Raw genomic sequence first — 23,109 nt, 5'->3', positions numbered from 1 at the left:
ATTAAAGATGAAAAGGTAAAGACATCATTAAATATTCATTTAAATATTATTAAACAATGATGATGACCGTGTTATTTTACACTTGATTGATTGTTCAGTTTCTGTACTTGAGTACTGTTACACTTCCCAGAAAACCATAGAGCACTGTTTAAATGACTTTTATTTTGCTCTGTTGTATTTACATTGTAATTTATTATATTTTATGCAGATGCACAGACTTGATCATCTTAGTCGATCTAATTTTGAATTCTTTCCATATAGAATTTTTTAAATCATCTGGTGAAATTATATTCATATTGCAATATATATCGCAGCAAAACAAAATATCGCAGAGTCAGATTTTTCCAATATCGTGCAGCCCTATTGGATGGGTGTTTGAATAAAGACTGCAATCTTTAAACTATTCATGAAGTTCTATGTCTCATCTCAGAGTTGTTACATAAGTCTCTGACTGAATTTTACACAACATACATGCTACTCAATGGTGACGTCGGTGCACTAACTACTCAAAACAGTTTAAGTGCAAACAAGTATTTAACACCAAATGACTTCAAACTAATGAACCAAAACAAAACACAAAAAAGAGCAATTACAGGAATCATGTTAGCTTATACCTGTTCAGTTTTTTTTCAACATCTATTATTATACACCAGTTTGTTCCTGTTGAGTCAAGCTCTGTTTGGTCATTTCTTGGGAGGTGCTGCTTTATAGTGCTATGTATGTGGCTGAAGTGTGAGTCAAAATAACTGTTTCCCTCCTGAAGGGAATGCGTCATTATGGCTAATGAAACTAGACATGACCTGTTTCACGCTGCACCTTCTTTACAGCTCATTGCTTAGTCAACGTCAACATTTTACTTACATAATGTGACAATTACTGTCTTTTTAATCAAGAAAGAAAAACATCAGATTGCAGTTATGGCACTACATATGCAAAGCGTACTTGTATTCCATGTAACACAAAACCTATAAAACAGAAGAAAGAAACTAAGAAAACGAAAGAAAGTGTACACGTATATAGCTTTACATTGCTTTTCAAAAGTTCCCACTTAGATATGCTTAGCGTTTATAGGAGGTTTGGCATGCTGTCCCGGGAGAGAACCCTGAGCTTGGAGATACTTGAGCCCAAGGCTCCCACCTGGTCAATAAGCATATAAGAGGACCCGAGATCAGGAAGGTCTCGAAAGCTCCCCCTAAGAAAAGGGAGGAAAAGAAGGCAATGGGGTGGAAGGGGGGATTCTTCCAAAACGAAATAGAACAGTAGGGAGAAAACGATCCATTTATAGTAAGCTTGGATCACTCTGATTGGATTATTACTGATTACAGATGAGAAACCACTCGTGCTCAGTCATATCACGTGCTCCTCTCGAAATTAGTTTGTGAAATTTCACTTTTCATTATCTCATAGTTTCTTACTTGTGTTTTTATATTTATTTATAATACCCGACAAAAGTATTGTTGCCTATCCAAGTTTTAGGAACAACAAATAATAATCTGACTTCTAGTTGATCATTTGGTATCAAAAGTGGCTTATATGAAAGGCAAAGGCCTCCAGATTACACTTATCTTACCAAAATAAAATATGATCATGCCTTGATTGTTAATTATTTAATTAGGACAGTAAGGTCTGACTTTGCTGAGACAAGTCTTGTCGCATAACAGAAATGAGGTACAATATAGAATATGAAGTCATTGTGCAGTGGAAAAAGAATGAATATTGTGTATGACTTCCATGAGCTTGGAGGACTGCATCCATACATCTCTGCAATGACTCAAATATCTTATTAATAAAGTCATCTGGAATGGCAAAGAAAGCGTTCTTGCAGGACTCCCAGAGTTCATCAAGATTCTTTGGATTCATGCCTCCTCCATCTTACTCCAGACATGCTCAATAATGTTCATGTCTGGTGACTGGGCTGGCCAATCCTGGAGCACCTTCACCTTCTTTGCTTTCAGCAACTTTGATGTAGAGGCTGAAAAATGAGAAGGAGCGCTATAATGCTGAAGAATTTGCCCTCTCCAGTGGATTGTAGTGTAATGGGCAACACAAATGTCTTGAAACCTCAGGCTCTTGATATTACCATCCACTCTGCAGATCTCTCGCACGCTCCCATACTGAATGTAACTCCAAATCATGATTTTCCTTCACCAAACTTGAATGTTTTCTGTGAGAATCTTGGGTCTATGCGGTTCCCAATAGGTCTTCTGCAGTATTTGTGATGATTGGGATGCAGTTCAACAGATGATTCATGAAAAAAACCTACCTTCTGCCACTTTTCCAAATGAACAACTAGTAGTCAAGTTATTATTTGTTGCTCTTACAACTGGGATCGACGACAAGACTTTTGTCAGGTAGTGTGTATGATATTGTATTTTTGTGTTATTTTCTTTTTTTTCTTCTATTTTCAGATGTGAGTTTTTAACATTCTGTCAAGGGTCTACAGATGAAAAATAAACAAATAAACCTGCAAACACATAAATAAACATAGAGCTTTATGTATTGTATAGGCATGATAACCGTTTTCAAGGTATACCGTGGTTTGGAAAAGTCAAGGTTTTAAAACCGCTAACATTTTCTGGTATACTGTTCCTATGGTATATGTAAGATTCTTTATTTACGTTTTTTTTTTTTTTTTTTAGGATATAAACATATTTCCAGCAGAAAACATATCCATTGCCATTTTACAGTTTGCCATTTTCAATTGTAAAGAAACCTGTGTTTTTGAAAATAATAAGGACAGCAGAAGTCAATAATTGATTTGAATGATTTAGCCTGACATGTTCCAAAATATTATAAATGTTTCTTAAAATAAAATATATTGTGTTCAAAGAGGAAAAAAAGCTTTTGTTTTTACCCCTACATTTAAAAAGAATATACTTTAAAGCAGCAATCACAATACCGTAAAACTGTGATATTTTTATCCAAGGTTATCATATGGTCAGAATCTTTTACCAGCCCATGCCTAGTATTGTACACTATTTGTTTTTCCTGAGCATTTTTTTGACACTGTACTTACATATTAAAAAGCATCTTTATGATAATAATAGCTTTCTATTGATATCTATCCTTCCACAGATTTTTCTCCATATTAGGCAGAGACTGTAAAACAGAAAATTATTAGGAGAAGCAATGAGTCAAGAACTGCTGTGCTGCAGCATTTTTTCATGGGTAATTTTAGATTGTATTTTTCAAACGACTCAAATATCTCATGCGCAGGAATGTACAATAGTGCCAAGAGAGCTCTACAATAATTTGGAAAATATGGATTACGCAGCATTTAAACTGGGAGATCAAACTTTAAAGCACAAATATCAACTGGCTGAGCATGCAAATCCCACTTGATTTCTGTAGCATTTCATTTAGTGCCTGTTAAATAATGTGCAAAAAATAATTTCATAATCAATTATTGGGTATTTCTTTAAAATGGCACCTCAACTAATTCTTAAGTTTCTAAAAAAAGCCTAATATTACGTGGAATACATGGATTCAAATAAATTTCCCTGAAAATTCCGTATGAAGTCAGTCTGTAGGGCTATGTGTCTTACCATAACTACAGTTACATAATCTTCAGTCTGTCTCATCTAAACCCCTCTTTCCCTACATGAGCATCGCATATTTCTGCCACATGCTTTGGGCACAAAACCAGGGCACACAGACCTTCTGTTTGGTTTGAAAAGTATTACACAAGCCTAGTGTGCCGAACAAACACAAACAGCTCCCCCTATTCGCACCCTCCATCTGCTCTCCACATTTCTGTGGTGATACGCACAATCCAAATGACTGTTATCATAACCCAGGGTGAGGAACCGCACCTGCGTGCAGACAACTGAGAGCAAGTAAAGCTGAAGATAGTGACTGAACGCAAATGACTTAAAGCCTCTTTCCTTATTTCCAGAATGAAAAACGTGACTATCTCTGAAGCATCCGCCAGCTTTGCATAAACCTCATTCTCTCTCTGCCCATCTGTCGCTCACTTGATCCCAACATTTCATTTTTCCTTTTGTCTCTCTCTCTTGATTTCCTCGTAAATCCCCCAATCCATTTGAGTCCAAGTCAAACCCAGAAAATGGGATGGAGGGGAAACTAAGAGATAAGCTTGGTGAGGCAGGACCAAATCACAGACTCCATCAGAGTGAGCATTGTGTCCGGTCCAAAGATAGATGTGTTTGGATGAATCATGCAGAAGAACAACACATTCAATTACAATCAGAAAATGACCTTTACTGCTTGTTGAAACTACTTATTTAAAATGAATTGAAATGAATGTGTTTTGGAAGACAACTTATTTGTTTTGTTCAATACAAGTTAAGCTAACTTAATTGATTTGAGTTGGGACAATGTATCATGTAATGTATCAATGATGCTACTAGGGCTGTGCGATTAATCGTAATCAAATCGCAATGGCCGCAATTTCCCATGTCCAGAGTAATAGCGTGCATGGCATCTGTGTGTGACTTACTTAATTACTAGCCAATTAAGTGAGCAGTCTTTCATTTTGCCCAATCAGAATTTTGCAACTGAACTATGCGGAATGCCCAAACAAACAGGAAATTGCAGACGAGTGGGATGATGGCGTCTGCCGCTTCAGAAGCATTAATAGACGAATTCATATCAAAGAAAAACAGGACATCTGTAATATGGGAATATTTTGGTTTCAAAGTCACTAAAAATTAAAGTTGAATGTTTTGATAACTTCATGTGTTTTTCGTGTGCATTCACAGCTTGTGATGCAGGTATGTGTGTCATCGGTAGTGACTGACTGTGATGTAATGTACTATAAAAATATAATTTGTCATTTAATTTTAACAGGCCAGTTATATATATAGGTGAATTAGTTGCAGAATGTTAAAGCAGTTTAACGATTTAAACGCTTCTTATTGGATATTGCGTGATTCAATGCGACTATACGCATGACTTTACGGAGAGCTTACGACCTACTAACTACGGTTTGCTTTAAGAACATGTTAACAAATTTAGTTACAAACTAGCTATAGTTACAAAGCCCCTAGTGTGGATGTTACCTTCCAGTTTAAGAAAGAACTTACAAACAGCTGGTACAGCCCTACCCAGGAGATAACTAATACCATAACGCACTACCTCGCTAAAGACACGGTGCCTTTTAATGTAGTGACCAAAGAGGGATTTCAAAAAACTCATCTAAATGCAGGATATGAGATATACACTTCCATCTTGCATCTATTTTAGCCATTTTGGAGAATATTCTGTGTAGCATCTGTAATAATTATAGGGCTGGCCGATTTTGCCTAAAATCTAAATTTCGATTAATTAAACATTTTATCTCAATTACTTTTAATGAACGATTATTTTATTAATTTATTTGTATTTTTTTGCCTTTATAGTTCACTGACAAGTTTTATATGCTGTCTAAAGGCATCTCTGGAGCAGCTTCCAATCAGTGTCAATGTAGTGCAAAGTAAGGCTCAAAAATGAGTACATCGTCCTACCCATCTTACCATCGTCGAGATCAGATGTGGCTGCAATGTGGCCGCAGAAGCAGATATTAGCCACAACATTTAGCAGAGTGGAGTCACAAGGCACATAGAGAAAGTAAAAAAAAAGTTCTGGAAAAAATCGATCAAATATAAGTTCTAAATGTGGATATTTGATTGCTTTTCGATTAATCGCCTAGATAATTATTTTGTTTTAGACAATATAAGCTACACAAAGGCTCTTATCAGCCATGTTAGTTTGCTGAGTGTTCTGTATTTTTATAATTATTAGTTTTTGTTTGTATAATAAGCTACACTATCTCGCAAATTTGAGTTGTTTACAGAAAGGTAAGGTCATTTTATTCGTGCTTACTGTTTGCTCTGGAGAAAAATGACTGTTCTAAATATTTAAAACAAATTTAATTTAATGTTTAAGTAAGTTAATATCTTTTCAGTTCCTTCTATAACTGACACTCACTGCATTGCAGCAGTAAGAAGCTACGATACAGATATTTGAGCTGAAGCTTGACTATAAAATTAAATCGCAAATCAAATCGAAATCGCAATATCTGTCAAAACAAGTAAATAAACAGCAGTTCGATATTTTCTCCAAATCGCAGAGCCCTAGATGCCACTGTAAAATAAAAATGTATTTGTTTGAAAACATTAACATTACACATTTGTAATGGATATGTAAAATAATATTTAAACTAAAATATGAAAAATTCTGGAAATTTGGCTGATACCAGTACATTCTTGTATGTTCCTTGGTAGTTTTACAGCAGTGTTCGTTTCATCAACAGAAATAAGGACAAAAAATGTTCATTGCGACTCAGTGGGTGCACTGTTCTTGACCATTTTGATGGAAGAAAATAATAACAATGGTCCTAACATATCGTCACCTTAGAATTATAAGGTTCTATCTGACATTTTTGTCAAAATTGAGTTATTGACATATTCTTGTAAAATGACAACTTATTTACATTATGGGATGTTTTTTCATAAGTTGTTTACATTTTAAGACTTTTTATTTAAAAAACAAACGTTACACACATACTGTTTGCTATATGGAATGCAAAAACTTTGAAGTTCAATATCTCAAAATCATTCAGAATGCAGATTATTAATGTATGCAGATAATTCTAAGGTGACGATATATCCTGTTTTATATTTAAAATTTCCACACCTTCCGAGAATCCAAAAAGGTCCACATATTAATAAAGAATGCTATGAGAGCTGTTTTAACATTAAGATATGATTGAATTGTCTTTGTTATGGTTATAAAATACTTTGACAACAAGCAGAAAATGTTCATGGCCCAATGACATCGCCACATTCAAATGGTCTATAAGGTCAGAGTAGGCCTTTCACAATAATCAGTTTATTGACTTATCTCACAGCACATGGACATGACTGAGTCTTGTTTCTCCCACAAACTTTACAAAGCATTTTCCCCTGTTTGCCTTGCTGTGTTTTGATCCTTGTCTTGTTTACTGTCTAGCCTGACATTTTGACTGCGTATTTTGGATTACTCTCCCTATGCTCCTGTTTGCTTCTGTTTTTGGCCATTGCCTGCACGATTTCTTGTTAATAAACTGCCCGTGGTTCCCCAACTTCGTTTTCTAGCATCCTTCCAGGGTTTCTGCTGGTTTCACAAAGTCAAATTTAAGACTTTTAAAGACCTTTATAAGACCATGAAGAATACAATTTCAGACTCATACAGGGTTAAACGTGAAAGATTATTAATGGCCCATAAGAAAAGATAAACTTCTTGCCCTATCCAATATGATTTAGCTATAATTATGATGCTATTACAGTATCAAAATGGTCTTAAAATGACAATAATATGATTTATCGCAATACATTTTGGTGCTATATATCATACTACAAAAAACAAATATTGAGGCAGGCCTAGGTCAGAGTCTTGGCTGGACCTGGAGGCCATTATGTGTGGAATTTGCACATCTTCCTGTGTCCTGTGGGTTTCCTTTGGGTGCTCTGGTAAACAAGTAGGTAAATTGGATGCGCAAAATTGGCTGAAGTGTATGGGTCTACGTGAATCACAGAGATCAGTGGGTGTTCATGAGTTAGTTGGTTGTGACAGGAAAGGGGGTGGGTTTCAAAATTGTATACTACTTAATATAACCAAATATAAATTTAAAGGTACAAATAAATTTACACCTCACCACAATTTTGTGTCATTAAAACATTATTATTCATTTTAAAATGTGCTAAAATAAACATTTAATTAAATTAGGAAGGGTCTTGTTTTTAGGTTTCATCACAAGCGGTTCACACATTGGCAAAAAGGCTATTAACACATAAACATTCTTAAATCTAGTCCATTTAAGGGCAAAATCCACAGGAGAGGATGAGTCTCATCAGTCAGGCGGGGAATATCATAGATCAGGCTGGCAAAGATAAACAGACATTTAAGAAAGAATGTACAAAAACTCAAGCTAAGAGTCAGTGGGAATGTTAATCCCCTCCATATACCACTGCTCTCTGCTCTCTGCTCTCTATATGCCATTTGTACATGCAACAGATCTCATAAACCTCAGGTTCACAATATCCCTGCCTCTCATTCCAGGGGATCAATAGCTGTTTGGCCGAGTTGATGCAGTCAGGCCACAGTCACGTCACAAGGCTTTGAATAAATACCCAGCCGTAATCCTGCCTGGACTGGACATGCACAGAATTAAAGCGCTGAGAGAACATATGGCCTGATTCCATGCTTCCAGTGTTTCAACAGCACACAGGGATGAAAGACCAGGCTAGATTACTAGTGCCGGTGGTGCACAAGAGTTGAAGCACTTTATTACAGGCTGAAGAGGAAGTGCTTCAGAGGAACGAGTGGGTGAAATGTCAGGTCAAATCAGTGGGCTTGTGTGGTGGAGGTGCTGCATGGGCCACAACACTATTTATGAGTGAGGCCGTATCAGTCTTTGATCTGAGGTTTGGTAGCGTTGCACCTAAAATAACATGGAATCGTGTTGTTTTGAATGATAAACGCATGACTGAAGATGTACGCTATCATACATTATTTTTAACATAATGAATAAAATCAGAAAGTTCTCGAAAGATATGTTTTTGTACAAAAATATGGAAAACAATTGTTTTCAACTTTGATAATAGTAACAAATGCTTCTTTAGCATCCAATTAGCATAGTAGACTGATTTCGGAATGATTATGTAACACTGTATTGGTTCTGGAAATTCAACTTTAAATTCAACATAATTTTTATTCATTCACTCATTTTTCTTCAGCCTAGTCCCTTGTTTATCAGGGGTCACCACAGCAGAATGAACCGCCAACATAATTTTAAAGCACACATTAAGTTTAAAGGTGTAGCTTACACACCTTTTGGCAAGATTTGATTCAATGCAATAATTGGATTGAATCTGGAATGTAATTTTAAAGCTATGTACCTGGGAATTTACTCTTCAAAAATACCCAAAAAGGATGCATATCTTCTTAATACACCACTAACAACTAGCAAAAAGGCTATTACAAAGAAATGGCTCAAGGAAGATCCTCCTTCTGTAGGTGAATGGCATGATATTGTAAAAGAGGTGTATGATATGGAAGCACTGACGCTATCCTTGAGACAACAAGCCTATAAATATTCTGCATACTGGTGTAAATGATTGAGAATAAATATAATGTTTTAATTTTATTGTGGTGCTTTTATTGATATATTTCTGGAGCTTGTTGATCTTCGATAAGCAACCCTTAACAAAATTTTATATAGCAACATTTTATCAGCCATATTTACTAATAAAAATAAGATTGAATTCGGTGACCTTTCACACTTCTATTGTATGTCCTTTTTTTGTTTCCATGTTCCTTTGAAAATCTTTTTATTTTTTATGTTTTGTTCTGAACTGTTTTGAAAAATGAAAATAAATAGTTGTAGCTCTCCCAAAACTAAAGCTTCTGTCATTGTTAACTCACTCTTTACTTGTCACAATTCTGTTTGATTTTCTTTCTTCAGTTGAACACAAAGAAGATATTTTGAAGAAAGTTGAAAACTTGTAACCATTTACTTCTATAGTTTCTATTTTTCTTACTAGTATGGAAGTCAGTTTACTTCAAAATATCTCCTTTTGTTTAGCTTCAACTCATCACTGGGAAACACCCATACACTCTCATTCACACACATACACTATACAGACAATTTTAGCTTACACATTTCACCTGTACCACATGTCTTTGGACTTGTGGGGGAAATCGGAACACCCAGAGGAAAACCACGCGAATGCAGGGAGAACATACAAACTACAGAAATGCCAACTGATTCAGCCGAGGCTCGAACCAGTGACCTTCCTCCTGTGAGGCGACAGCACTACCTACTGCAACATTGCGTTGCCCTTAAACCGTTAGTGATAACCATTATAGTATCGAACCGTACTGAATACTTGGTATAATATTGAACCATATGTGTATGAACCGTTAATAATCATTGTTATAATATCGACCCGTAATGAATACTAGGTATTGTGTTGAACCATATGTGTATCTGGCCTCCACGGTTCAATACACATATGAATATTGTGTTTTTTTTTTTCATTCAAATTTAAAAATTGTATTTTGCATTTCCTCCTTTCTTTTCATTACTCTCTGAACTGGCTCTGTGCATGTTAGAATGCATGTCCATCAGTGAGCATTAATTCATCTATGTTTAACTAACAAACATCAATCACATAATGTTAAATTGCTCAATTATGTTCAAAGTATGTAATTTAAATAGATGAAAGTTTTATATGCAATCAGAATACATAAATCTTATTTGTTAAGCCTAAATAGTTTTTGGAGTGCAGATATATAACATTTAAATAACATACATTTTTTAAAGCCTTCCTGCTGCATTACAATTTATTTATGTACACTGCATATATCTCACAAACTGTCATCAGATCTAGTAATACCTACCATATCTAACAAAGAACATTGGACGACTTCCTAGAGCATCCCAGCTTTGAATTCTGATTATGTCACGGATTCGATTGGCTTAAGAGCATGAGCCAAGCAAGGTCAGTCAGCAAACAACCACACTTTCCTAATACAGATACACCCATTACCATTCCAGTTATTAACTCACACATGTGAGGACTTCCTCTAAACAAAGAGAAGCAACAGTTTCTACTGTTAGGTGTGCAACAGAGTCAGTTGATTTAACAGATTTCAATGCAATTTATATATTCAGCTAAGAACAGTGTTTAGATTAATATTTAAATAAGTGTGTGTGTGAATGTAAGAGTGTATAGGTGTTTTACAATACTGGGTTACAGCTGAAAGGGCATTCGCTGTGTAAAACATATGCCAGAATAGTTGGCGGTTCATTCCGCTATGGTGGCCCCTGATAAAGGACTAAGCCCAAGGAAAATCAATAAATGAATGAAGTGTGAAGGTGTCTACCAACCTAAGCTAATTTTTCAGTTTTCCCAGTTTTTGGCTTGCTGTTTCAAACTACTTTAAGTAACCAACTCCAAACAAACTTAATTTTGTCCTCATTTTGTTTGAAATTATGTGATAGTATTTTAAGTGAAGTTTAAATGTTAAACTAATTTCGAGAGGAGCATGTGCTCATGATTGACCCAGCTGGTCCACATTAGCTAATCATGATCCTCCAATCAAAGGATCCCAAGTCACTATATATATCCTCATTTCCTCTCTACAACTATCTTCGTCTGGAAGAAACCCCCCTTCTCACCTTCTTCCACCTTTATCAAGAATGGGCGGCACGGTGGCCTAATGACTAGCACGTTTGCCTCACAGCAAGAATACCAATGGCGTTGGGTCTTCACTAGGCCATCTGGTGCTTCTGTGCGGAGTTTGCATGTTCTCCGTGTGGGTTTCCCCCGGGTTCCCTCCCACCATGCAAATGTGCTCTATATTATTGATAAAATAAGCCTAAATCTTTTTCTAATGTCTTACTCTCAGGAAGTTCACCTTGGCCTCAGCAGCGGGGGAGTTTCAGATCGACCTGAGCTCAGTCTCCCCTCGCCCTGTGAAAGGAGGGAGCCCTGGGCTCGAGGATACCTTGAGCTCAGGGCTCTCTCCCGGGACAGCACGCCAAACAAGCTATGTATAAATCGTGAGCTAAGTGTGAACTCTTGAAATATGATTCCCTTTAAGTGTATCAAGTCCTTTAGAGCAAGATTTATTAAACAATCTCATAAATGCGCAGATAAGAGTGGCAAGTTCTGCAGGTGATTCAACAAACCTTTGGATAATGACCAACACAATGAATCTACCAAAGAAAAATAAAAACAATGTGCATTGGGATACGTTTGCTGTTTGTTCAGACTACTAATTTAAAATGAGCTGAAACAACACAATTCTTGATTTTTTGGGGACTACTTAAATTTGTAAAAACTACTAAGGTAGTTTAATTTCTTTAACACAAATCAATTGTGTGGAACCCAGCATTTTTACAATGCAATCCACGTTCAGAATGCTCATTACAAATAAATTAACACAAATGGAGAAAGCTCTCTTGCTTCTACTCTCTGTTCTCTGCATTCTTCCATCTATAGAAATAATCTCAGCATGTCAAGTGCAAGAACGGTCATGTTCCTTTTTGCCCTAAATAATGGACCACATACCAATACACTTACAATTGACAATCTGATCAGCTGCAAAAACAACCGTGTTCACGCTGATTCAATGCAAATTTTTCACTGTGTGAATTACTTAAATCCTTATAAGTAAGGAAGCACAATATATCATTTTAGCATCGATATAAGTGATCATTCACAAAAATAACATCTCAGAATATATGCAATGTTGAGTTTGTATTATAACTTATCATTTGCATGTGTTTTTGATATCTGTGATTGTACAATGATTTTAAAAGCATTCAGGTATAAGAAATTGTACAATTTGTGACCTTAAGCATGATTAATTTTATTGAAGCATTTTTATTTTCATCATTCAGTTACTGTACTTGAATACTGTTAGACTCGTAAAAAGATAAAACATTTTATTTTAATTGTATCTTTTTCTTGGCTGTATTTATAGATTGTTAGGCATGAAAATACTCACAACACATGCAAATACAGAAATGTACTGCAAATAGCACAGACCACAACGAAAATGTGTCGGGGGACCTCAAAAAGTTTGCCTATTTGATTTTAACATTATAAATTATTTTCAAATAGAAATATTAAGTAATCTGATGAAATTATATTCATATCGCAATAAATCGCAAAAATATAAAAATATTGCAATATAAAAAAGTTCCAATATTATGCAGCCCTATGTAAAAAATGATTTTTGCTGCTTCTTTAAACTACTTATTTAAAATGAGCTGAATCATTTAACTCAATTCTTGAGTTTATTTTGGGACAACTTCATTTTTTTATGTTCAATCCACTTAAATTTGTAAAAACAGTTAAAGTAACTTAATTGATTTGTGTTGGGACAACAAGAAGGAATTGCATGGAACCCAATTTTGTTTTACAAAGTTCTTATTTATTTACTGAAAGTGACTAAAAATCAAAGTGCCAAAGTATTACCAAATTAGTCTTTCAAAATAGGGACAGAAAAAGTGGCATTTTAAATGAAAAGACGATGAAACACACTATTTAAAGGTGCAGTAGGTGATTGTCTGCAGAAACATTTTTTGTTGTGCTGGTTGAAAGTCTCTTTACATTCCAATAGTAACGATTAAAGTAAATGATCTAAATGTATTTGTATGTATTTTCATATTCTGGGTGAGGCATAAGAATAAAAAATGTTCATCCAAATAAAATTCCTAAGGCCGATAATTCCTAAAATTCTGATAAGCAGTCCAAACTGTCTGTCAACAAATGTAGATTTGTACATCAGCACAGCCCTGTTCACGCAAATCCGCCTTTCGCGTACATGAGAGAGTGACATCAGTTTTTTTAACTATTTTAGTCATGCAAAGCTTATGTAGATGTTGTTGTTTTAATGGGTTAGATGCACAGAAGTGTTGTTCAGCCACTGAAATCTTCTGGCAAAAGCTTGATGTGACTATTTTCAATTTCATAAGGGACGTTTTACAGCATCAATATTGTTGATTTTATTTATTTTAACAACAAAACACAAGTAAATAGTGCTATTCCACCTAGACTATTACTCAGGTGAATTTGGTTTTATATTCACATTGGTTTATCTTTTAACAATGACAACCTGTGACGCACTTCATATATTGTTTACCATGCTACTCTGAATATTTGGTCTGAAATAGCATGTAAATATGGCTTAGTAATAAGCGTAATTCCCGCATCCTGCTGGCCAACCACTAAGCAGTAGTTACTTTAGAACGAGGCGCATAAGAGAGTGAGACCAGCGATCCTTGCATGCATGAAATTTTGCACATTATGAAAAGTTTTACTTGCTACACAACTGAAAACGTGATATATAAAATACTGTTTTTCGTTCGGAATTGTAGTATTATAAAGTACTATAAAGTTTTCTAACTGGCGAATGACATGATCTAGTGGGTTGTCTGCTGTCATCTTTAAGGTGTGCGTTCCTGATTTCAGGAGGTGTGGCATTGGATGGCAGGTGAAGGACTGTGTATCAAATATATTATGCTAAGAGACAACATTTTGGCAGATCACTTAATGCACCTTTAAACATAAACACTAAACTTAACCCAAAAAGGCAAAACACACACAAAAAAAATAACACACTGAAATCATCAATTACGAAATCTAATAAAATATGTCAGATATCAATTACATACCAGCTGTTTTGAGCAACACATAAACACCTTAAAGCCTCAAAGCATTCTGACGATTCATAAAGGCAAGCTCCTACTCGTTGGGCTCCTGAATGTCACATGCATCTCTCACTGCATTCACTCTGCATAATAAGAGGGTTACGAACACTTATTCAAATTGTCTACGCTCCACAAATATAATTCACCCAGACAAGTTGCTTTAAAGCATGTAAAGGTCAATTTAAATGCATGTTGGGTGCATTTTCTGCTATTTAAGAAGCCATAACATTTGAATCAAGCGAGTTCAGCCTTGATTTATTCTACGTTTCATTCCCTGAGGCCTGCAGAGACCCTTTGAAGGGTTGAGAATATGACAGAGTGTCTTAAGCTTTAATCTCTGCAGGTACTGTGTGCAGAAAGCGGCGTGCAGCGCTGGAAGAGCAACACCACCACAACCCATACGTGCAACACGGGCTGACCTCAAAGCTCCAACTGATAAAGCAAAGTCAGTCTGGTTTGAATCTACATGTCAAACAACCACACCCTTTTTTACAGTAAAAAGGGGGAAGAAGGTTTGGGGGAGGTACAGTTTAAAAGAATAAAGACCTCCTGTTGCTCAATGGACTGAGGAGGAGATTAAGAGCTGAACATAAATGTCATTCTCTCACTGTGTGTATGACAAGTTTTTCACTTCCTCACGTGGAGACCGGAGAGATAAACCAAGCTTAAGTCGAAAACCTCACGCACAAATGGCCTTTTTTAGGCAACATTTGTTTGGCTGTGAAGTCATCTGGATTCCAGAAAGGGGCTTGTTCAGTCTGTGGTCAATGTGTGTACTGGTATGAATGAAAACAGCTTTTCTCGCATACTTTTGCATGTCTGGAGGAACATTTAAAGTCAAGTAGATCAAATCTTGTCATTTCAGCTTCTGCAATATCTATCAGTAGCTCAGTCTCAGTTATATTCAACAAAATAAAAACAGTCAAAGAGATATTTAGAAGGATTTTGGAAACAAACTGAAAAAATGTGTGTTCCAAAACAACTAACTGGAGTGTATGCAACCACAAAAGGTTCATTCACTGTAAATAGAGGTATATTTATTTAGAGTACAAATAGATTACACTTTGATTAGACAGGTATGGTAAATAAACCACTGAGTATAGACTTTGTAGACTAGGGCTGCACAATTTATTGTTTCAGCATCGATATCGCAATGTGTGCATTCGCAGTAATCCCATCGCAGGATTTGCAGCGTGAAGTCATAGTTGACCAGTTGACTTCGCAGTGTTTCCACAATGTTACCAAAAATGTTATCATTTGCATGTGTTCTATTTGTTCTAATTAGGGCTGGGCGATTTGGCCTAAAATCAAAATTTTAGCCTTAATTTGGCCTTAAATTCCGATTAATTGAACATTTTAACTCGATTACGATTAATGAATGATTTTTTTATTCATTCATTCATTTTCTTTTTGGCTTAGTCTCTTTATTAATCTGGGGTCGCCACAGCAGAATGAACCGCTAACTTATCCAGCACATGGATTACGCAGCGGATGCCCTTGCAGCTGCAACCCATCACTGGGAAACATCCAAACACACTCATTCACACACATACACTATGGACAATTTAGCCCTCCCAATTCACCTATACCGCATGTTTTTGGACTTGTGGGGGAGCACCCGGAGCAATCCCACGCGAACACGGGGAGAACATGCAAACTCCACACAGAAATGCCAACTAACCCAGCCGGGGCTCGAACCAGTAACCTTCTTGCTGTGAGGCGATTGTGCTGCCCACTACACCACCGTGCTGCTGATTATTATATTTATTTATTTTATGTTTTTGCCCTCAGTTCACTGACAGGTTTAGTACAGTAAATTTGTTCACATTTTACAAGTGAAAGATTTCTGAATGAAGGGTGCATTATTTGATTATCTATGATTATTTATTGAACATCAATGCTGAACAACTGAAATTAAAACCCACGTTACCTAAATCTATTAGTATAAACATTTCGAACCACACACATGGTATCATTATCCTGACTGACTCTATAGTGTCTCTCAAACTAAATGTGGAGGTTAAGTGAGAGTGAGTAATGATTAACATCTTACATTATTTATCCATGTTATGGAAGTGACATGTTCAATTATACTACGCCAGACAATAATTAATCATTAATTTATTTACAATTAATCAACAATTTTTCAATTGTAAATTGTTTATTTACAATTAATCATTGTTTTTTCCCATGTATTACTCTGTTCTTGCATAACACAATAGCTAAACGTGACTACATATTATGATTTCAAAATATCTTTATGTCACAAGAATGAGACATGCAAAGTAAGCAGGGTTAAAAAAGGAAGTACAATAAAGCAAACAAGTTGAGCACAAGAGATAAGAGACCTGATTACGATCACATTCTGATGTCAAAGGCCGAGAGTGGAATTCAAACATGTCTACAGGCAATTTACACAGTAAATACACAGTGGAATTGGTGTAATGTTGCGTAAAATGTATAGTCAAATATACTTGCTTTGACCCAACTCATGTCCAGTTCTTTTTAAATGTTTGTAACAATGTAATATATATATATATATATATATATATATATATATATATATATATATATATATATATATATATATATATATATATTCTGTTATACCATTCCTATGGTGTATTTTTAAAGGTTTTTTGTTTTTTTAGGACAACAGTATCTCCAGCAGAAAAGATATCCAAACATGTCATTTTAAATTGTAAAGAAATCTGTGTTTTTGAAACTAATGAAGACAGCAGAAGTCAGATTTTTGAATGATTTAGCCTGACATGTTTACTGCTCCAAAATATTTTAAATGTTTCTCAAAATAAAATACGTTGTGTCCAAAGGGGAAAAAAGCTTTTGTTATTTTACCCAGATATTTAAAACGAATATATTTTAGAGCAGTAATTACAATATCGTGAAGCCATGATTTTGTTATCCAAGGTTTTCATATTGTCATTATCATTTACCCGCCATCATATAAGTATTAACGTCTGGATAATTCCTGATAGATATTTTTTTTGGCAAATTATGCCACTATACCATTGCTGGACCATTTTTAAAACGGATTATTAATATTAATTTGTGTTTTGCTAAGCAAAAATACCACAGATAATCAGAACTTTCCAGAAATGTAAGTGAATGTTTTTTTTTTACTTGATTTACAGTGTGGAAATTAATACTGCATAGAAAAAGTTATCATTGTATTATACTTTTATGTTGTTTTAATGATGAAATGTATAATTTTCCACTTAATAAGTAAAATAATTAAAAATAACATAGTATTGTATTTTATTTTATGTGCTTTTTGTATATATTTATTTTCCCTACTACTTTAGTTCCAGGTGGTCCAGGTGGTCCTATTTGATTGTTTTAAATAAAATCAATCAATAAACAAATGTTACAAAATAACAAAATGTTACATTAGTTAATAACATTGTTACTTTGCAACCAAGTAGACTCTCAGAGGTTGTTGTAAATAATCAAAATGTATTAAGCCCCGCTATATTAAACTGCATTCAAAGTGAAACCCCGACTCATTCATGAAATTGTGAGAACCCACCGCGGTCGGGAGTCCAGCGAAGAGCCGCAGCTCTGCACCGACAGCAGCGTCGGAGACTTCCGTGGTCCGAGCGGAGTGGGCTGCAGACTGCACGGGGACAGCAGATTACTCTGAGAGGAGAACGAGCCTCTCGTCCTCTCCAGGAACATCTCGGAGCTTCCCGCGTTACTGAACCCAGAGTCCGACGGCAGCACCAGGATGGGCGGGACACCGAGCAGCCCGAGTCTGGGCACAGGGAGGCTGGAGAAGGTCCCGTCGCTACTTGCCGCAGCGGACAGTTCGTTGACAGCCGTGCCGATATCAGCGCACTGAAACTCGGCATCACCGGGGCCCGCTGCGATGACATTATTCCGCACAGGCCGTCCGTCCAGTGATATATTGGTGAGAAATAAAAGCGCAGCCTGTCTCCTTCGCGAATCTTTATTTTTCCGCAGATGCTCTCTGTGCAGTTTGCCAGTGCATGGGTTCGGTGTGCTCTGCGTACTGCACACAGCAGCCGCCATTCTCAAGTAAAACCGACAGTTGATGCTCAGCTCTGTTTCTATCGCGGCGCGACTCACCCGGGCACGCCCTCTCCTATCCGATTGGCTCAGAGTGCCGGATTTTAGTAAATAGATCGAGCGTGCGTCGATTTGATTGGCTGATGAGTCATTATGGGTTTTAAATAAAGCGTCAGGCGCGCTTCTCTGACAGAGAGATGGAATTTATGCTGTTTTGTTATTTTAAATTATTCACATCGCGTATAATTTTAAGAATAGGTTTGTATCAAAGATCTATAAATGCCACAATGTAGACAAAAAGTGTCATGGTGAAAGGGATGGTTCTTTTTTCTCAAAAAGTAGACCTTTTGGCAGTTATTCGCCTCTTTTTCTATTTAATTATGAGGTTTAAATACTGCATTTAGTCACATTTTAAGTACATTTTGTGCTGGATTAGCTTGTCGGATGAGCATCATAACCACACTTGATGTACTAAAATTATTTTCCAAAGATTTAGAATAAAGAAATGTGAAAAAATTAAATAAAAAAAAAATACAAATTTAATACATCATATATCATTAGGAAAAAAATTAAAATAATTTTAAATGAAAAACTATAGGCTGTTGTGTTTTATTTAGGCAAACAACAAACTGGCCAGTACGTTCAGCTTTCTTCAGTCAGAATTTGGTCATTTGAATATTAAACAATTAAAATAAATAAATGTATATTAATGTAGAGCTTGATGTTTTTTTAGACTTTTAGATGATGACTTTAATATGGTCCACTTTTGGTGCTTCACACTTTTTTATTGGTCATTTGTTTTTGTTTTTTCTTTTTTAAGGATAAGATCCAAGATTTAGAATAAAAGTTCCTTGTAAAATGATTTCTCTATTTAACAACAATACATTAGCCATAGTGACAGATGACTTCACTTATGCCAGATTCTTCTCAGTCTTAAAGACATTCATGGGTTATTTTCACAATTTATTATGGCTTAGCAGTCAAAATATGACAATTGAAGCTCATGTATGGGACAAAGTCTTTCAAACCAACTGAACCCCCCCTGGCTACGGACTTGGTTTTAGAAATATATTATAATATTTTGCTGTAAAAACCTACCCTAACCTAGAGGGAATACGCTAATACTCGAAGAAAAATGAAATGTCTAACCAATTGACAATGTTGGTGAAACCAGAAACTAACGTTTATAAGACACCCTGGAAGCCAAAAATTCTTAGCTGGGTCAATGTTTACATTTTTCACAATTTAATTCCTGTTTTATTTCTGTGTGTGGACAGCGACAGCGTGTAATCAAACCTATCAAACAATACTTCCAAGTTGTCTATGAAAGCCTGTAGACAATTTCTTCTATGTGAAGCATTCAGGACATTTTTTTTGGCAGGAAAATCAAAAAGGAATGGACATGTATGTGCTCCCTAGATCATCTCATTCATTTTATAACACACAAACCAATATTTAAGACAATGCTGTACAATTCAGTTATATCAGTGTGTCAAGCAAAGAAAATTAATTATTTCAGACTATAAGCTTACACAGCCAGACCATACAGTCTCAAACATTTAGCTACTTACAGTCTACATTTTATCACAGCAGTGTAACTTTAATTGTCTTATTTATCATTTTGAAGTTTCCAAATCAGCCCTTCAATTAATGTAGGCTGTAGGACCTCCATTAAGGGACCTCAATCGTCCTGTCTTTTTTACAGGGTCCGGAACAAATGTTCACAGTTGTCCCCTGCTAGTTTGAGTAAGATTATTTGGGTGTGAAGAGAGGTTTAACTTTAATCTAAACCCTGTCTGGCCCTGTTCTTCTGCCCGGTCTCATTACATAACAAACATTTAGCCTGACAGATGTATGTGCCATTTTGATAACCCCCAATGCCGGGCGCAGTGCCCATCAGCCATCTGTGGTTGGCGCAGATAAGAGGGCATTGAGGGGAAGGGCATTAGACTGCGGCAAGGTGACAGTCACCAGAAAGAATGCTAAGGCTGAGTGTACCACGACTTATTGTCCCCACAGAAAGCAGCAATATACTCCCGGAGATTATACGTGCATTGACTGGGAAAAAGAAACATTTCATCATCATCATCATCACTGTCGTCATCATCAGATCATCTTTCTCTTTTCCTCATATTTTTCACACATTTCCTGACTGACCTTTTCTCTAAATGTTCTGTCATTTCTCATGTTCTTTCTGGCACTTCCTCACTGGTGCTCTATTCGTGACCAGTAAGCAAATATGAATGTAAATAATATGCAGATTTACAAATGCAAATAAGATGCAAAATAACCTTTTTTTTATCAACATGCTCTGTGGTGAATAAAGTGCACATATCCACCGTTTTCACACGTTTCTACTGCATTTCAAAGAGATTTCAGCTTTGGGAACTGAAACAATTTTGAACTGAAACAATTTTTAATAATAAGCTTGGTTACAAATAATGCATATATACATGGTGAGCCTTTTTAAAATCCACCATGAAAATAATGTCATGCTTGGAGTTATAATGTGACATCATAATCATATCTGCGACCAAAGCTCTACTGAGTTCAGATTTAGTCCTACAGATTTTCTCTTTGTACAGTACAGTAATGTCAACCCAGGCTCATTCTGAAAACGTACCACTATATACATTTCTGGAGACCGTTAATACATCCCAAAAGCTACGTTATTTTTTCAAAAGCACCTATTGATCAGCGCCCAAGTGACAGTTTTAAAAAAGCAATCCAAAAAAGAAAAGCCCTCGACTGATTTTTTTTACCACGTTTTAAGATTTTACCACATTCTCACCCTGTTATTTACTTGTTTATTTTACTTTTTGACTTTTATTTTTGTCTTACCTGCTTTCTGGAACCGTTCTTTGCTAGACTCAAACCATGTTGTTGTGGTCAATTCCTCCCTGTGTCTCAAGTCTGCTGATGTACATACATAATTAGATTTTAACTTTAGTGAGCTACACTGTTAGACTTTGCCACAATTTATTGAAGGAAAAAGCCAATAAAATACCACATACATTCTTTACAGTTCACTGCAGAAATATGCACTGCATTGTAGATCATTTTACTTACTGCATATTAGGCAACCCAGCCCCATTCTGAAAACATCATACATTTCTGGAGAGCGCCAAATACGTCCCAGGAAGTAAATTTTTTTTGCAGTTTTTGTTTTCACAAATCCACCAGAGGCCACTGTGTACCCTTTTTGACATCTCAAATTTCTCTCACAAGTGCCATTTGCACCTACTGTTCTTGCGTAAACCCACCAGAAGCCGCTGTCAACTGACTGACTGATCAACTGAGCTGCCCTCCTCCTTCCCTAAACCCAACCAATAGTGTTTTCAAAAGCACCGATTGACCCGCTCACCCACTTCCCTAAACCAACCGATAGTTTTTAAAAAGCAATCCTGCACGCCTGATTTTTACGACCTTTTTTTTATTTTACCACTTTCTCACACTGTTATTTACTTTTTTATAAAATTTTTTGGCTTCTGATTTTGTCTTACCTGCTTTCTGGAACCGTTCTCCATCGGACTTGAACCCCATCATCGTGGTCAACTACTCTCTGCGTTTCAAGTCCGCTGACGTACATGGTGAGCTAACTGGTCAAAATGGTAACAGCCGGAAAGCTGTCCATACAGAGGTAAGTAGTCAGCTGGTAAGTGCATAAAAAAACAATGTCATACCAGCCCGTAGCGTTTGTTTTAAAGACAAAATGCAGCCATGTGTACTTCTGGCTACATCATTTGTGATCTCCAAAAATTTACATAGGGCTAAAGTTTTTAGAATGAGCCTATTGGTAATGTGTGTGGAAAAGTGCATAATCCTAATTTGATTTGAACTTTAGTGACCTACACTGTTAGACTTTGCTGCAATTTACTGCAAAAACAGACAGTAAAATACCACACTAATGTGATATTTCACTAATGCAATCTGCACTGCACTGTGGATCATTTAAAACTAAAGTACTGCTACTGTTGTTGAAGACAATAGTAAAGACACGGTTAATAAAAAATATCCATTAACATCTTGTATCACAAAATGTATTTAAAATAGATTGATCAGTTGTACATGAACCTTGTTTGGAATTTATTAAGTAAAGGTTTTGTACTGCCAGTGCAAAATGTAAATAAATTACAGTAAAAGTACTGTAAAAACTGCCATACTGTAAAATTAAAATGTGGTATTTTAGGGCATTTTATCATAAAATGAAACTGCGGTAGGGCCCGGATACTGTAAAACATGTTTACAGGTAAGTTACTGTAAAGGGGTAGTTGCAGTAAATTAAGCAAAAAAAGTAAGTTGCCACAAAAAATACAATAAAATGTCTAACATTGTAAACCATCCAGTGTAAGACTTCAAATACAGTGACAAATAAAAATCGCAATAGTAAAAAATTAGAACACAGTGGACATATTATTATTCCTTTAGTTCGCACTGTGTTTCACAAGTAATAGTCCTCCTCCTCTATGTCTCCATTGACCTCCTCGAAGCCCAAAGCCTCAATGTTGTGAGTGATGTCATCAATTCTGCGGTTGAAATCCTGGGATCCAGACGGGATGTTCCAGCCATCGTATCCACGCACTGCTGTGGCGGAGGTGCTGCTCATGCTCCGCTTGATCCGGCCAAAACTGTCCGTCAAAATCCCTCCCTCTCGGATCCCAATGTCTTCCAGAAATGCCTCAAACACTCCTACATCCTTATCTGGAATAAAGGGCCTCATTCCTGGTCACAAGGGAGAGGAAATACGTGAGAATGCACAACAGTGTTGTAATTTTAGACAGCATGGATTTGATGGGATGCATTAGAGAACACTTCAGTATTTTAAAGTAAAGGTAAGTTAAACACTTTGGAAAATT

General features: G+C 36.1%; 2 protein-coding genes across 2 annotated transcripts in view; both read right to left on the bottom strand.

The window, feature by feature from the left end:
* Positions 1–18,256, bottom strand: part of cables2b (Cdk5 and Abl enzyme substrate 2b) — a 40,735-nt gene extending 22,479 nt beyond the window's left edge. Inside the window, exon 1 of the mRNA XM_056449772.1 lies at positions 17,754–18,256. Within this exon, the coding sequence (XP_056305747.1) occupies positions 17,754–18,256 (503 nt within the window). The remainder of the gene's footprint in view (positions 1–17,753) is intronic.
* Positions 18,257–19,673: 1,417 nt separating this feature from the next.
* The window catches only part of ccm2l (CCM2 like scaffold protein), a 31,418-nt gene continuing 27,982 nt past the window's right edge, over positions 19,674–23,109 (bottom strand). Inside the window, 1 exon segment of the mRNA XM_056449419.1 lies at positions 19,674–22,975. Coding sequence (XP_056305394.1) covers positions 22,695–22,975 — 281 coding nt within the window. The 3' untranslated portion in view covers positions 19,674–22,694.

Source organism: Danio aesculapii, chromosome 23 (genome assembly GCF_903798145.1).
Source record: "Danio aesculapii chromosome 23, fDanAes4.1, whole genome shotgun sequence".
NCBI lineage: Eukaryota > Metazoa > Chordata > Actinopteri > Cypriniformes > Danionidae > Danio > Danio aesculapii.
Note: the sequence above shows the minus strand (reverse complement) of the source record. Positions and strands in the feature narration are given on the sequence as shown.